Source organism: Marmota marmota, unplaced genomic scaffold, assembly GCF_001458135.2.
Source record: "Marmota marmota marmota unplaced genomic scaffold, marMar, whole genome shotgun sequence".
NCBI lineage: Eukaryota > Metazoa > Chordata > Mammalia > Rodentia > Sciuridae > Marmota > Marmota marmota.
In genome coordinates, this window is record NW_025999900.1 from 7,848,909 (window position 1) to 7,866,250 (window position 17,342).

Below are 17,342 nucleotides of genomic sequence, written 5' to 3' on the forward strand. Positions count from 1 at the left end.
TTGAACCCAGGGGTGCTCAACCACTAAGTCACATCCTCAGTCCTTTTTTATATTTTATTTAGACACAGGGTCTCACTGAGTTGCTGAGGCTGACTAACTCTCATTCCTCCGGCCTCAGCCTCCCAAGTCACGTGCACCACCACAGGTAGTGCCTCAGGTGCTTTTGCAGAGCAGAAATAAAAATACCAAAGTAGTTTTTGTTTCTTTTTGCTTTTTTACAAGATGGCTATGATGATTTACTGACAGAATGTAGAGCTGGACTCTGCACATAGGAGTAAATGTGGGCTGTAGTTACCAGGACCATAGCCACCACTTCAGCCTCTGTCCCCAGGAGTCAGTGCAGGAGGGCTGGTGAATAAAGGCCCACCCACCTGTCCATCACTACCTCCAACAGGTAAAATTCACCTGAAATGGAGGAACCTGCAAGGGTGACTTCAAAAGGCGGTTTGTATATACTCAAAATAAAAGAATCCTTAGAAATCCAGCCCCACAAGGAAAGAACTCAGAGTGTCCTTGGACAAATCTTGTCAGACCGCCATTATGGACCTCAGTCTCTTCCTGTAAATACGGGAGGGTTCGATGACAGTGTAGGCTTGACTATTCTATGATATAATTTCTTCAAACTGCTGCAGGGGAGAGAAGAGTCAGAGCTGGGTCCTGAAAGTGAAGGACAGGCAGCCTATTGCCATCAGTCCCTTGGGCAAATTCCAGGCTGAAAGTCCTACTCCGGACCCACCAAGCCCACAGGGCAGACAGCCACCCTCACACCAGGCCTGTGCGTCAGGCAAACCGACACAAAAGATGAATTATGAACAGTCAGTCCACCTTGCAAGGAGGTAGAGATGTTTCTCCCACTCCTCCTGAGCCACCTACCCTGGAAGAGACCTGGACACCAGGCTGGGGGCGGGGCCAAAGCACCCTCCCCAGCCCCTCCTCCCCTCTCCAGGCACCTGGCTTCCCACTCAGAGCCACACCCTAAGCAGGCATTTTTAGAGTCAGAGCGAAGCAGGGCCCTGGACCCAGAGCACAGGCTTCTAGGTCTTCCCAGAAGGGAAGCTAGCTCAGTCACCTGCCCTGCCACACCCTCCCCAGAGGGTGGGGACAAATTCCTGAAAGCTGAGGACACAGAAGGCTCCTAAAACTGAGAGACTGTTTGCCAAATAGCTAGCCCTAATGGCCAACTCAGAAGCCTGGAGGTCAACCTCAAGGACACCTGAAGAAATAACTGATTCTGCTGAGTGTCCACCCAAGAGGTCAGAAACACAGAACACTGGCACTGCCCTGAGCCCAGGGATGGTTTCCAACCGCCCTCCTCCAATCCAGCCCCCTCGCTTTACAGGTGGAGCCCAGCATCACAGGGCCACAGTCGGCACTAATGCAACACCCACCCCCAGGCCCTGGTCCAAACCACTAGCATCCTCTTGTTCCCAGGAGACTGGACGGGATTCTACCAAACAGTTTTCTGACTTAATAGTTCAAAAAGGACCTTTCCACACCTACCCCCTCTCCCAAATGCCACCTCCAAAGTCCCAACAGAAAGAGAGGAGGCCAGTGAACCAAGGTCCTGTAAGACTCCACCTCCTGTGAGCAGGAGACACCACGGTCCTGTGTGGACCCCAGGATGTGGCTGCTAAAGACAGCTGCTGTCCCCTACTCAGAAGGGAATCCTGCTCCCCGGCCAAGAGACTGGAAGGAGAAGGAAAACTGAAGGTCTTACTTCCTTGAGGTCCCCAAACCCATAAAGAGGATCAGAAACTCCCTAAGATTTTCTGAATCAGAGGCCCTGGCAGCAGGCAATGACCCCACCCTCCAGGGAGGAAGGGGCAGCTGTAGAGGGACATGCCGGCATGTCTAGCACCTCAGAAGAGGAATGTGAAGTGGGCAGCTGGCCAAGAGGAAAACCACAGCTGGTCTTTCTATAACAGGGGTGGGAGGCCAGTGCCCCCACCCCATCCCACAATTAGACACCACAGGAGGGGCACTGAGCAGCATCCAAGGCGCTCACCCTATCCCCACCATGAGGCCAGCTTCTCTGGCCTGTGGCCTCCTCCTGACTCCAGGGCACACTTGAGTCTGAGGGGCCAACCAGGCCCCTCCCCTGGGCCCAGGAATCAACCCCACTACCAGAGCAGTCCTTGATGACTGAGATCATCGCCAACAGCATCTGCCAAACATATCCTGCTGGACTGTAGCTGCCCACACTCCCAGCCAAAAGCACCTTCTATGTGCAAGCTCTTGCCTGCTTGCTCTTCAGAGAGCTGGGATGAGCTGGTCAGGCAGGCAGGCTCCTGAGAAGTCACACTTTCCAAGGGCCCCCAGGAGACCCTGCAGGCCCACCTTCCATCACCCAAGAAGCCTTGGATCAGTGAGGATCAGCAGCATCAGCTTCAAATGTCCTTAGCCAAAAGTCGAACAGCAATGCCCAAGAGAGTGCACCAAGGGCCACTAGCAGGCTGCCAGCACACTGTCCTCTCCAGCTTTCCAGTCCCTCCTGTAGCCCAAAGGCTAACTGAGCAAGACAGGAAGAAGTGGCCTAGAGTCAAGGAAGGGGAAAAGGAGGCGAGAGCCAGGAGACCAGGCAGGGACAAAGACGACCTAGCTGTGACACCACTGGCTATCCCTGGAGCCTGGAAAAAAGGGGGTCACCATGGCTACCCACCTCTGCCCTCTTCCAGGCTTCATATCCAGAGCACAAATGCTCGTCTTGCAGACTAAACTGGCTTCCAAACACTGCAAGATGCCACTGAGAGACACGAACTATAAATTCATTTAGAAGCACTCCCAAGTTCACAGTCACTGCTTATCTGCTTCACCGAGATGTAATGAAAGAATAACTGCTACCCTGGGAGGAGGGAAAAATGGCAAGGTGGCGCCTGTCTCTAAGAACCTGTCAAAGCCCCAGAAACAGTCACAGACAAAGGAGCAAGTACCCACAGGGCAAAGGAGCCAGATGCCAAAAACACACCTGGCAGGGAAGAAAACAAGAAATGGAGACTGACTTCTGCCCTCCCTCATCAAACACCAGCAAGTCTTTGAACTCTGACAGAAGCACTGGCGGCAGGAAGCCACTAGGGCAGAGAGCCAGGTTCCAGTTCCACCTGCCACCTGCAAGAAGCTGAGTGACCTAGACAAGCCCTCCAGGCCTTAGCAGTCTCGGCCATGAAACAGGGATGCGGCACTTCCGCCAGGGACATCTCAACAGTTCAGGCAAAAAGCACAACACACAGAGCCAAGATCAGGTGTGACACTGCTGACCTGACGCCTTCTTTTCCTTTTGTGGTACCGGGGATTGAACCCAGGGGGCTTCACCATTGAGCTGCATCCCCAGACCTTTGCGTTTTTTTTATTTTGAGACAGTCTCTCACTATGTTGTTTAGGGACTCACTAAGTTGCTGAGGCTGGGCTTTGAACTTGCGATTCTCCTGCTTCAGCCTCCAGAATTGCTGGGATTACAGGCATGTAGGCCACACTGAGCCTGGCCTACTTATCTAAAGTTTTAAAACAGGCACAAACATATAGCCAGCCAGATAGAGGCAGGAACCATGTAAAAATGTAGGCTTAAGAATAAAACATGGACATGGGACAGTGGAAGGCTCCAGCAAAAGACAGGAAGGGAATTCAGGAAGAGAACGCTGGTACATTCAACTTTGTAATGTACTCTTTCCTTAAAAATTCTGAAGGCAACATGATCTTTGTGAACTAGTTTCAAGATCAGAAAGATACAGAAATACTTGCAGTAATCACCTGAACCTTTCAGTTCTTCAGAAACACCTGCACTGCCCACCAGCCATCTCATTCAGGCCTCGTGGATGACTATCTGCTCTTGCACACCACAGCACCAGGGTGTTTCAAGTTAGGGGCAGAGGTGGGACATGGGAGGATCGGATGCTCAGTGCCCTATTTCCAGACAGTCCCCTGGGCCAGCAAGGTAGGCCTCAATTGGGCCTTCTCCTGAACCTGTGGCTTCTGAAAAGGGGATAGGGGCAGGTTCCCCATCTGGGCACCCTGGGGAACCAGTGTGGCCTCACTGTCTGTGCCAAGCAGCCTCACTCAGGGAGTGCTAGATGGACCCACCAAACTAAGACCCCAATGAGGCATTACTCAATTTAAAGCAAAAAACAAAACTATATATGGTCAACCTCTGAATTTACTGTGGCTTAACCTTAATAAAGAAGAAGCTGGGCATGGTGGTGCACAACTCTAATACCAGCTACTCAGAAGGCTAAGGCAGGAAGATTACAAGTTTGAGGCCAGTCTCAGCAACCCAGGGAGGACCTATATTCCCAGCACTGCCCCCCCCAAAAAAAAGAAAAAGAAAGAAAGAAAAGAAAAAATAAGAAAAGAAGAAGAAAATGTGTGGGAATATAGCTCAGTGGTAGAGTGCTTGCCCAGCATGCACAAGTCTCTGGGTTCAACCCCTAGCACTGTAAAACAAATGAAAACAACAGAAAAATAGAAACACATCCTTCAGGGCTTCACACATGCAGAGACACTTTCAAACAGTCCTGGCCACCAGTAACCTCGATGAAGGGCAGGAAACCAGGGGTCTGGCCCCATTTCCCTGCCTCCAGGAAAACACGATTCATGAGCCGCCGCCTCCTCCACTTCCCAGCCCCCAGGGCTAAGTCTGGAAAAGCACTTTGGGTTCCTGGAAAGAAAGGCCCTTCCGAAATATCGGGAACTGGACTGGAAAGTGCCATTATGTACTATCTGGAGGATGTCTGCTAGGTTTGAAGGGAGCCACTCCTCTGCCAAAGTCGAGGCTGTGGCCAAACACAACAGAGGGGGCTTCTGGGAGCCAGTCACGCGGGTGAGCCGGCACTCACACGGACAGGGGAGGGAGGGATCCTGCTTTCTGTTGCTGGGACTTGACTGACAAGGATTAAAAACTCTACTTTTCTCTCCATCTCCAAACCACAAGATGTGAAGCGTGGCCATCTCCACGTGGGACATAAGGAGAATAGATAAAGTCTGGTCTCCATGGCCCCCTCCTGCCCACATGCAAGCTTGGTGCCTTTCTTCCAACATGGAAAGCCAAGTTCCACCAGGGGACCTGCCTGAAGGAGGCCACCCACCTCGAAGTTCCCTCCTCTGGTGTCATTTCACCTACAGAGGACTTGAAAATAGAGCTCAGCACCAGTCCATCCTACTCCCATCAGTTATAATCAGCTTTGCAGATGGCTTTTAAAAAATAAATCTTCAGGCCCATAAAAATGTTCCTTTACAAGCCCCAGCCTGGCCTCCGATCAGTCCCCACAAGCTCTAACCACCAAGAAACAGAAACAGGGGTAAGGAAGAAGAGGCTCCCTCCCCCCTTCTCTGCACAGAGCAGAACCATTTAGGGATTTTGACTTAGACCCTCAGCCGCCCCATAAGGCTCAAAGGTGGGGGTCAGGAAATGGCCCTGTCCTCTTGGTGCTCTGACTCAGACCAGCTCCACCAAAGCCAACCTGAGTTCCCACACTTGCCCTCACCACTTTCTTAGCAGTCTCAGGGTTTAAACAGAGCCTCACACTGTGTGGGTTTCACCACGTGCACAAGATTCTAAAATCAAAATAAACCTGAGCCCCAGCTACCTGGTTCAAAGCCTGTTTGGTTCCTGTGGTGACCACAAAGGAAGACTCTCCAAACAAAGGAGGCAGGGAAGGAGAAACAGAAAGGAGACAAGAAGAGGCAGCAGAGGGGAGCAGGGCTACGAAATCTTCAAGCAGAAGAAGCCAGTTCCCAAAAGCTGGAGTCAGCACCAGAGAAGCCACCAGGGACCCAGGGGGCCCTCCAGCTCAGACCCAAGTCTATTCCTGACAGTCTTTCTACTGAAAAATGCAGAAAAATATAATTAGCATCCTCCACTATCTTTTCAGTCAACAAAAGTTAACTTCAGGGCTTGGGGACACTGAGTGGCAGGGTGCTTACCTAGCTTGCACGAGGCCCTGGGTTCCATCCCCAGCACCACAGTGGAAGAAACTTCAGAAAGGCCTATGCCTGTCCCCTCTAGTCTCAGGACTCTTTAGTCAAAGACTTGGATTCAAAATCAACTCTACCCCATTGAAGTTGCAGCCCCCAGTAAAGTCACTTAACCTTTATGAGTCTTACTTTCCCTGGCTATAAAATAGAAATAAGACCTCAAAAGCTGTCTCATCGTGATTTATGAAAGAAATCACATCATATTAAATGTGAAAGCATAAATGTTAAAAATCATGAATCATCTCATGAGTACTTAATTACATGCCATCTCCAATATTATTTCACTTATATTTAAAGTTTGTCTCTCAATTAAAACAAACTCCTTAATAGCAAATGGGGTGTGTTTGTGTGTGTGAGTACTTTTAGTTTGACCTCAGCATTCTGAGGTCAAACGGCCTGACTTCATCACCTGGCTTAGCACTGGTCACTCTTGGATAACTTACCTCCTCTGGGCCTCAATATCCCTGTGGTTAACAAGAAAACCAACAGTCCCTTCCTCAAAACGTTGCTGGACAGACTGAGGTAATCCAAACCATTTAACCTTTAATCAATATCAACTAATATCTTTATTTAGTTGGCAAACAGAGACACTGTTAATAAACACTGACTGGCTGGTTGATATAAAACAGGCAACTCTTCCTGGCCTTTCTTTTCCCATCTTCTCTTCCCTTCCCAGGAGGTAGATGGTGTTTATTAACACTGACCTCAGCATCTAGGGCTTATGAAATGCCCAGTTCCCTTTAAGGGCCAAAGGTACCAGCACTGTCACTTCCAGCCCATTCTCTGTGCAATTGTGAGCATGTGACTCTGTGGCTCTGGCTCGGGATCTTCGCCTATAAAGAGTGAGTATTCTACATACTTGACCAAGCTGCCGGGAATGTGAAACAGGGCCACCGACAGAATGTGTGTGACACACAGTCCACATGCAGGAAGGGTTTCTCTATCCTAACCCCCACCCTGAGGGTGATGGGACTGGAGAGGACCCCATTTCCTCTCAGTGGAGAATCTCCCAGCCCCAGAAGTGGCCGACGGTCGCCAAGGACCAAGCAGGCAGTTTCCAGGGGAACAGCATCCTCTGTATCTACGCCCAGTTCCCATCCTCGGCTGACTTTTATTCTCCTCCCACCTCTGTAGTGGGCTAAGTCACCTTCCCGGCGATTGCTAGGCAACCTCCGGGAGAGGTGCCCTGCCTCCCCATCCTGCCTCTCACCTTGCACCTGGGACCCTGAGGAAAGCTGCCCAAGCCTGTTAACCCCGGCCATGGCAGGAGAGAAGCCATCTAGGCCCAACAGGGCAGGGGGGTGGGACTTTCCCCAAGGGCTGGGAAATGAGGAGGGCCTCCCCCGCCCTCCCCAGCCTTCTGTTTGCCTGTGCTTATCTGTCATCTATTCTTAGGCAGTTTCCAAGAAAGGGGCCACATCAGATACCAGGCTTTTTATGAAAGCTGCCCTTCCTGATGATTTTCCTCTCCTCTCTCCCCCATTAGCCCAAATCCTTGGCCCCAGAGTCAAGATGAACAAGGGGGACACACAAATAAGGACAAGCGATGAGGATGGCAGATACCATCAGAACTTCTATGAAAGGGGCTGGAGATGTAATTGGTGGTGGAGCCCTTGGCTAGCATATGCAAGGCCCTGGGTTCCAACCCCAGCACTCAAAAAAATCAAAATTAAAAAAAAGAAAGGAATTCCTGTGACAGCATTCACCTCTGGGAGGTGAATGACAGGCAACTGTCATTTTCTTCTTTATATTCCATATTACTTAGTCTCTTCTTAGGTTTTTTTCCAAGTTGAGATCTAATTCCTATACCCCCAGCATCACTATTTTGAGGAGCAGAATTCAGCGGTTTTAAATATTTCATGAGGTTGTGCAACCATCACCGCTATCTAATTCCAGAACATCTCCTCACTGGGGTTTTCTTTGTATACATTTGTCTTTGGTTAAATGTTCCTACACACGCATGCATGTGTTTCATAAGCATCTGAGCAAAGTCGTGAGGAGTGGAAACACCAGGCCAGGGCCGCCTTGCTTCAGATCCCAGCACCTCTGCTGGCTGGCTGGCTGGCTGGCTGGACGATCCTGGAAATGTCCTGCATTGCTAAGCCAGTTCCCCCATCTGCAAAATGGGGAAGCAGTTGTACCCACCTAACAGGGTAAGAGCACATTTTAGAAAGGGTGAGTCATTATAGTAAGAATTTTCTTGACTCTTTTAAACTGTGGAGGGCAGGAGCCAGCACTTTGTGGTGACGAAGGCAAAGTTGCCTGTTTGAGCAGCATCTCAGGGTGCACAGGATATAAGAAGGCTCTGTTGGGAAGCCATATTCCCAACATTCTCGCCCATGTCAGATCTGTGGAGATGACCCAGCTCTGGCTGCTGGGGACAACCAATTTCTAGTCATTGGTCCAGGAGGGGGCTGGATCTGGACCAACTCCTAGCTGCTGTGCTCACACCACATGGGCTGAATCACCGAGGGGCAGGTCGGGTTCAAGGACACTGTCATACTTGGCTTTGAGGCCTACATATCACTAGGCTGGCCTCACAATGCCCCACTCACCCAAATCCTATCAGATAACCTCCAGGAAGGATATAACCCCATGGGAGAAGGGGAGACAGGGCCTGACTAACCCTCTCTGGTGGCTCACCCCACCTGCTGGGGAGGAAGGACTCAAGGAGGCTCTGGCTTGATGCCCAGCTGGGGAACAGGTAGGAACTCTTGGTTGTGCATGGAGAGCAAGGAAGGTGGGCTCTCAGGGTGACTCTGCACCCTGGTTTGCTGAGTCCCCTGCAAACTCCCTGCTGCCAAGGCTATTGGCCTCAGTTAGGACCAGTTTGCATGAGCAGTACTTAATAGGATGCTGGCACCTTCCCAGATAAGGACAGAACCCTGTGCTGAAGAATGAGTAAGGCTAGGGCTGACCTGTCTGAATGGAACCAGGGAATTAGGCTAAAGGGGTTTCCTCTGCCTGTATCCTTTTGGCCATGACCTCTCCAAGGACCTGCAAACAGGAACCATCCAATCCACCTCTAGCCAGAGGTCTGCAGGCCATGCATCAGTGTCCTTGAGGAGAAACTCAGCCTAGTTTGTGTGACCCTTCCTGCAGAGAGGTGGCCTACTGACTGCTGTCAAGAGGGAATAGAGACGGGGTGGGCAGGGAAGGTGGCCTCCGGCTCCACACCAGACCATTACACACTAAGGGCAGCTCAGTGGGGCTAGCTGGCTGGGATGACGCCAATACCTGCACAGAGGTGTGGGCCTTGACAGCCAGACCTGTGACCTACTCAGACAGCTTGGCCTCAGCAAAGTGAGAGGTCAGCCCTGGGAGGGACCGAAAGAAGCCCAGTGAAGGAGAACAATGGAAGGGGGTGTCCCCGCAAATGACTCACTGTGGCTCTTCTCTGCCTTTCCAGGCTTCATCTCTCTCCCCTTGTCTATTCTATTCTCCCTCATGCACACATGCATACCCAGGGAATGTGGCTTCCCAACAGAGCCTTCTTATATCCCTTGCACCCTGAGACACCACTCAGCAGGCCCCTTTGCCTTCGCCACCACCCCATGACAAAGTGCTAGCGCCTGCCCTCCATGGGAGTAGGGGAGACACTGTCTTGCCACTCCTCTGGGTCTTCCTGGTCCCCTCTCCACCTAAATAGTGATTTCCTGACCCCACACACAGAAAGCAGAGCATCTGATGAGTTCAATTAACACCCACTGACCAACTCTGCAGGAGGAATGGCCAGCATTCTTATGCTACAAAGGAGCTGGATGGGCTCTTTCCTCTAGCCACACAGAAGCATGACCATGAGACCAGGTCACATCTCAGGCTGCTCCACCCTGGCTCTAGACCCACAGGAGGGACCATGTCTTGTGTGACAAGTCCTCAAGCCATATTTATGGTTTATGGTTACTGGCCAGGTGCCCAGCCCCAGGCCTTCCCTCAGAAGATGGAAAGAGAGGGGGCCTTGCAGCACCTCCCCAAGAAGTGAGATTCAAGCCAACAAGTTTCTTCCTTTTCTTCCTCAGAAGGCCACATAGTGACCACGCAGCCTGCAGGAGCCTGCCAGCCTCCCTCCCACACACCCAACTCCAGTGCTCAGCAACACTGGGGCCGCTGGAGGGCCCCTGGAGGGCTGCCATTCCTCAAAACTGGAAAATCTGGTGCACGGTGATCTTCTACCTGCCTGACCCAGGGCCAACTGGCTCCAGAAGCCTGATGGTCCAGCCCCTGACCCTCCCAATAACTTCGTCAACCAGCGGGGCACCTGTTCTCAGCACAACCACATGGAACAGGGTTTGGAGAACAGGCTTGTTGCATCAAGTCCTGGGTAAAGTGGGGCTGGACAAGCTGCTGGAAAGTGTGGGCAAGACCCAAAGAATGCCCCCAGCTACACACTCCTGGGCTAACTGGCACACAGAGGTCATTTATACCAAGTGGTCATTTTTCCTGTACCCTAATAAGCAGATGAATTTTTTTTTGGGGGGGGTAGGGCATGTACCAGGGATGCTTAACCACTGAGCCACATCCCCATCCCCTTTTGGTATTTTATTTAGAGATAGGGTCTTACCGAGTTGCTTAGGGCCTCACTAAATTGCTGAGGCTGGCTTTGAAATCATGATCCTCCTGTCTCAGCCTCCCAAGCCACTGGGATTATAGGCGTTCACCATCATGCCTGTCCCCAGACACAATTTTTAAGCACTTGTAACATCCATCCCTTCATTCTGTATACCAAGTAGGAAAGGGCAAGCAAGGGAGCCTACCTCATTCCCCAGGTGAAGAGATTGTGCAATCAGAGGGGTTTAATGACTTGAAATGAACTCAGGGTTAGAGACAAAGGACAAAACAAGTCCCATATGCTTCAAGCCAACTCTGGCTTGTCAAAGATAGGTTTATAGTCTATGTCTTGCCTATTGGGTAAAGGCCACAGGAACTCTGGTTACTCCAAAGAGTTAACAATGATTGAGTACTCACTATATGCTAGGTGCTATGCTAACTCTCCTACAAACATAGCTTCCCTTAAAACTCCACCAAAACTGTATCAGGCAGGAACTATATTATTTCCATTTCTCCAAAGGTATCATCAGGTACAGAGAGGTAAGTGGCTTGCCCAATGGAGCACAGCTGGTCAATGGAGAAGCCAAGATTTGGATTCCCCAGTGTGCCCAGAGCACATTTATCTGAGGAGGCTGTAATCAGGATACAGCCCCAGGATAGGGTAGTTTATCTGGAACATAAAGCATTTCACTTCCACTCCCAATCCCCAGCCTGGGACTGAGAGCCAGGAATAATGCCGTTTATCCAGTTTTTCAGTGATACTTCTTAACCAGGCCACCTACAACAGCGCTGCCCCTGTGATAGGCACTAGGAATTCGGAAGAGAACAGGACAGGCTGGGTCTCTTGGTGCCAAGGACAGTGACATGGGGGTGAAGCCATCAGGAGTGGAGAATAGTAAAGAGTCTCAAGATGGAAAACCCAGTTTTTTCTCTTTCAGGTTTCATTTCCACCAGGCATTACCCTGGTTTGGGATGTCCTGTCCTTCCCCAGATAAACCCATCCACGGTAGGCCTTCCTCTCTGCAGCCCTCCACCTTGACTTGTGTCTTTGGTTTATGTCCTGCAATGGTCTCCTGTCCAGAAGTGAGCCTAAGCCAGGAGGCCTCACCCCAGACTCTCCTGATCAGCTTATCTCCCAGCTGCACCCTATTGAGTAGTTTCTAGCAATTCCATATGGAATAGAAAACTGCTGTTCTGAGCTCCGACTAAATTGCTGACCCATAGAACAGAGATACAATTAAAAGGTTGTTATGGTTGGGGTTGGGGCCCAGTGGTAGAACGCTTGCCTAACACATGGGAGGCACTGGGTTTGAGTCTCGGCACCACATAAAAATAAATAAAATAAAGGCATTGTGTCCATCTACAAAAAAAAAAAAAAGGTTGTTGTTTTAACCCACTGAGTTTTAAAATTTATTGCACAACCAAAGATAACCAGAATATAAGTGTAACAAAAGTAATTACAAATATTGGAGCTTATAAATGAAGTTATACAAAGATGTTTTCTCTTAAAAAAAAAAAAAAACGAACGAAGCCTGTCTCCCTATGACCTGGGTTGGCATGGATACAGAATTAGGGTCTGGGCTTAATCCACAGCCATCTTCATTCACCTGCCAAGGCCGCCTCTTTGTTTCAACATCCATTCACTCTACAAATATTGATTAAGCTTCTCGATATAAAGAAGCCCTGAGGCTGGCATCTGTGGGAACACACGTTCAACCAGAATCTCCAGGACTTCAGAGGCAAAAGGGAGAATGAAATTTTACAGCACAGCTGCCATTTTACACATCTTCTCCAATCAACGTACATCAGCTCATTTTTATACATAAGGACTTGATGGTTCCAAGAAGAACCTGCCAGAGGTCACAAGTACAGAGCCATGCTCCTGCTCCTAGTCTACGTTCCCTCTGCCTGCCTGACACCTGCATGTACATACATACACATACAGGCACACTCAAGATCCATGAGAGAATGAGCCGGGATCCTGAAAAGAACAATTGCTCCTAGGAAAGATGGTTCAGAACTCAGCCTGGAAGATCAGGAAGAAGGGGCTGGGGATGTGGCTCAAGCGGTAGTGCGCTCGCCTGGCATGTGTGCGGCCCGGGTTCGATCCTCAGCACCACATGATCCTCAGCACCACATACAAACAAAGATGTTGTGTCCACCAAAAAAACTAAAACATAAATATTAAAATTCTCTCTCTCTCTCTCTCTCTCTCTCTCTCAGGAAGACTCTAGAAGACAGTCAAGTATAGGAAGCTCCTCTACTTCACATACTCTGTTCCCAGAGCACTGTAATCTGCGTCTGGAGGTATGGAGACCAGCCTGAACAACTCTGTACTAAACCATTCTTGGAAGGGACAAGTCACAGCCAACTCCAGGAAGCTCCTTGAGTTGTGCCTCCTGCCTGCTGAGACTCCCACCTGCATCTGCACCAGGCCTCAACTTCATCAATGAAGTATTTCCTACTGTACTGTTTAATCAAAACTCCACAAGAGCCCTGGAAGGTTGGCAGGGCAGGAATGAAGCCGTTTACAGACAAGGAAAAATAATGGAAGCACCCCAAAACAGGGACCTGGTCTGTCTTGCTCAGTTCCCTGCACCCAGCACCTAGAACCATGCATGGCTCAGAGTCAGTGTTCACAAAGCCATCTGTGGAACAATCTAATCAAAGTTCAGAGAAGTAAATGGCTGCCCAAAGTCTCAGAAATAGCCATGGTTGCCCCAAGGGTAAAAACAGAGTCTTCAGTCTCTTACCTGGTAACCCTGGGTTCCAAGGTACAGTGCCCTACCTCCCATACCTCCTCTGCCTCCCTCTCCAATGGCTGGTCTCTGTCCTCTTGTGGACCCTGGAAAGTGTTAAAAGCTACAAGTAGCTTTAAGTCTTATGTAATATCAACTCCTTACATCCCTATCACGATGCTGAGATACGTGCAGGAAAGAAGTTCTGCCAAAAAGGAAACTGAGGCCCACAAAAAGTGACAGACAATTAAATGGCAGGAGAAAATCTAAAAAAAAAAACCTAAGCCAAACCAGGAACAGTGGCACACACCTGTAATCACAGCAACTTGGGAGGCTAAGGCAAGAGAATCTTAAAATCAAGGCCAGCCTCAGCAACTTAGTGAGAATCTCAGCAACTTAGCAAGATACTGTCTCAAAAAATGAAAAAAAAAAAAAAAATTTTTTTTAAAGGGGGCTGGGGATGTGGCTCAGTGGTGAAGCACACCTGAGTTCAACTCCTAGTACCAAAAAAAAAAAAAAAAACTTGGACCTGATTTTCCAAGTCAGAACCAGAGACACTTCTGCCAGTCCCTGGCCAGGAACCCTAACAAAGCAGGTGAGAGCCCCTGGTCCAGAGATCCTCTGTCTCTGGATGCCAGACCCTGCTGTGATGCCTCCTTCCTCCCAAAGGAGGGGCAAGTGAGGAGAAGCTGGGCTCAGGACTGGCTACTTCCCCTCTCTGGCTCATTTCCTCATCCTCATGTGTGCCTGGCTCACAGAGCTGATGGGAACAACTAATCTAGGTGACATGATTAGAACAGCCCCTGACACTGCTGCCTTTGCCTCCTAGATGACCAAATTTCCCAGATGATCTGCTCCTACCAGCTCAGAATCCTGGGAATTAATCCTGTTGTTAGGTGAATATGAGAACGGGAGTGTGACCCTGGTGAGAGTTGGTGGTTACTTTTGCATTCCTTCATTCACTCAGTAAAACTGAATGTTATGTGTAGGACAAGGGGCCTCTCTGTCCCCTAGGAACTGAGTCTCACAGCCCTTACAGGGACCAGGTTCCTAGAAAGCTCTATCACTCCTACCCATCCCAGGCATAAGTTAGTGCTTCAAGCAGAGATTTCTCTAATACTCCCCATGGACGATCCCAAGAGGTCCATCATCCTAATCCCTCTTCTCCTGTCCAATTTAAATTAAAATCCATTTAGATTTAAATTTTTCTTTAAAAAGGTCACCCTTGGACACAATACCTTTATTTATTTATTTTTATGTGGTGCTGAGGATCAAACCCAAGGCCTCGCACATGCTAGAAGAGTGCTCTACCGCTGAGCCATAACCCAAGCCCCATTTAGATTTAAATTTAAAATTATTTTCAAAGGGCTGGGGTTGTGGCTCAGTGACAGAGCACTTGCCTCACACATGTGAGGCACTGGGTTCAATCTTCAGCACCACATACAAATAAACAAAATAGATATTGTGTCCATGTATAACTAAAAAAATATTTTTTAAAAATTGTTTTCAAGGAGGCTTTACCTTGAAATTAAAAATTAAAAAAAAAAAAAAGAGAGAGAGAGAGAGAGAGAGAAAGGCATCCTACCCCAGCCTTATCCCTCATGGACACCTCCAAATTGCTCACTCAACCTTCAGTTCCATCAACAGCTCAATGGTCCCAGGAAATAAGCTAAATGAGTGGTGGGGCTGGCAACAGCCCCTCAGCCCTCAGCTCTCCAGTAGGAAGCTGACAGGAAGATGGGTAGGGTGTGTTTAAGCAACTGCTAAATTACAAAGAAGTCAGTTCAGAGCCAGGGGAATCTTCCCAGGTTGATGTCCTCTAGTGCCAGGCCCAACAGAAGCCCAGGCACATGGGCCTCGGGTCACCAGTCTGAGGAAGCCCATTGTGGTGTGTTTCAAATTACCTCTGCGTGTCTGATGAAGTGAGTAAAAGGGAATGGTTTCAGGGCTTAGGATTCCTGAGTGAGCTAATACAGGATGCCTTTGGCTAAAAAAAAAAAAAAAAAAACTTCAGTCGGCTCTCTAAACTCCCCCCCTTTTAAGTTTAAAAAAGGGAATGAATGTTACCATTTTTGGACATGAGCATTCTCCCTTAAGCCCAGCCCTAACCGCACTATCCAGAGGGACGCGCCATCCTGTCCCCCCCCCATTCCCAGATCAGCGGGGGAGGGGGGGTATGAAACCGGGAGGGACCGGATGGGAGCGGGCAGCTGGGGGGGTGGGGTTCAGGGTACGTGGCTGCCTGGGGCAAGGGCTCACAGAGCAGGCAGGAAGCAGCAGCGGGGTTGGTGCGCCCTCCTCCAACAAGAGTGGTTTCTGACCTCTTCCTACCACTAGCCACTATGCCCGGGTCCCATCGCCAGCTTCCCAGCCCCAAGCCCAGTGGCGCAGCGCGTACCCTGCACACGGCGCCAGGGACGCAGCTCCGTGGTTAAACAGGGATCCCCACTGACCCCAGATAGCTCCAGAGTCTGTTCCTCATCCTAGAGACCCTCAACTCGAATCAAGGTGCCCAAATTAGCTTTCCTCCCAGGAAAAGAGCAGGTATGGGAGTAACAGGACGCAGACGCAAAGCTTGCAGCTACCGACCCACAGAGTTAAGCAATAAAACGGTTCTCGGTCCTGACCCCGCCCCCACAAGGCCGTCTGGAAAGCCAGCGGACGCCCCCCAGGTTTTCTCGGCCCCAGCCACACTCCAGCAGGTCCACCTCCAGGCAGATCCGAAGACCGCCGCCAAGCCCCCCAGCGCTAGCTCTCCGACCGCCTGCGAGCTGGAGCTAGGGAGCCTAGAGACGGGGGCAGCTGGCCCCTCAGGTACTGAGCCCTGGGCGGCCCAGGAAGCGCGCTGCCACAGCACGCCCTATGGAGGCGACCAGGGGGCGGGGAAGGGAAGGGAAGGGAAAACCGATACCAATAGGCAGCCACCGAGCTGGGGTCTCAGCCCCAACCTCAGGAGCACCGCCTCCGCTCCCTGCCTATACCGGGATGGTGGCAGCAGAACGTCCGGGTGGCCTGAATCACCCGCCTCAAGGAGACCTGCCCGCCGGCGGCGCCACCTCCCCGTGCCGGAGCTCGCCGTTCGCGGGCTCTGGGGCAGGGGCGCTCCAGCTTCCGCCCCGAGCCTGTAACCCAACACCCCACCTCGCGGTGGCCGCGCAGTCCCCGCCCCCGCCCGTGCGCGCCCGGAACCCGTTCCGAGCCCGGAGCCCGAAGCGCGGCAGGCAGAGCAGGTCCCAGCTGGGGGCTGGGGCTGCGGCGGGAGGGCGAGGGCGGCTAACCTTTCTCTGCTGCTTCTCCCAGGCCGGGTCCAGAAGCAGGTCCCGGTCCCAGTCCTCTTCGGGCTGCATGTAGTCATTGGTTTGCTGTGAATCATAATGGTCCATGATGGTGTGCGCGTGCTAGGGGCTGAATTTCTTCCTCCACCTTCTCTACGGGCGACGGCGGCGGCTGCCCCGGCGTGGGGAGGGAGTCGGCCGGGCTGGGCTGGGCTGGCGGGGCCGGGCTAGCTCCCCTGCGCCGGGTTCCGCCGCGGCGCTGCTCGAGGAGGCTGCGAGTGCTGGCGGAGACAGCGGCAGCTGGAGCTCGCGGACTGCCTGCCTGGGGCGGGCGCTCGGACCTAATCTCCACGCACACTGAGCGAGGCGGACACACTCGCGCTGCCGGAGCCGAGGCGGGCGGGGGCGGGGGAAAGGGGCAGAGCCCTCCCGAGGTTCTCCATTGGCCAGACCGAGTTGCCCAAACTTCCCCCCATCGCCTCTCATTGGGAATTCCTGGCATCCGTCAGGCGGGCTGCGGTGCATATAGGTGGACTAGGCGGCCCCCTCCCGGCGCGCACGCCCCCGCCCACTCTCCGGGTTCCCACTCCCCCGCGGCTCATGTGACACCAGCTTAAGCTGAACAGGACCGAAGCCGGGGGACGCCTCCAGAGCTCGGGGACCAAGCGACAGCGCGCTTGGGAACCCCGGGAGCCACCGGGAATTGGACCCATTCCCCGCCCGAGCAAAGGCCCCGAACTTGGTCGCACAGGCGTTGTTGCGCTCCCACGCGTGCTTCAAACCCCCGGCCCGGCGGGGGCTGGAGAAGCTCGGAGAA

At 51.5% G+C, this 17,342-nt stretch overlaps 1 protein-coding gene across 3 annotated transcripts in view; it reads right to left on the minus strand.

Annotated features, from left to right (window-relative positions):
* Actn1 (actinin alpha 1) overlaps positions 1-16,935 on the minus strand; it is a 94,492-nt gene extending 77,557 nt beyond the window's left edge. Inside the window, exon 1 of one of the 3 annotated variants that reach the window (XM_015490495.2) lies at positions 16,529-16,935. In XM_015490495.2, coding sequence (XP_015345981.1) covers positions 16,529-16,633 — 105 coding nt within the window. In that variant the 5' untranslated portion in view covers positions 16,634-16,935. The remainder of the gene's footprint in view (positions 1-16,528) is intronic. The other 2 variants (XM_015490487.2, XM_015490480.2) reach the window with 2 other exon arrangements.
* Positions 16,936-17,342: the final 407 nt, after the last annotated feature.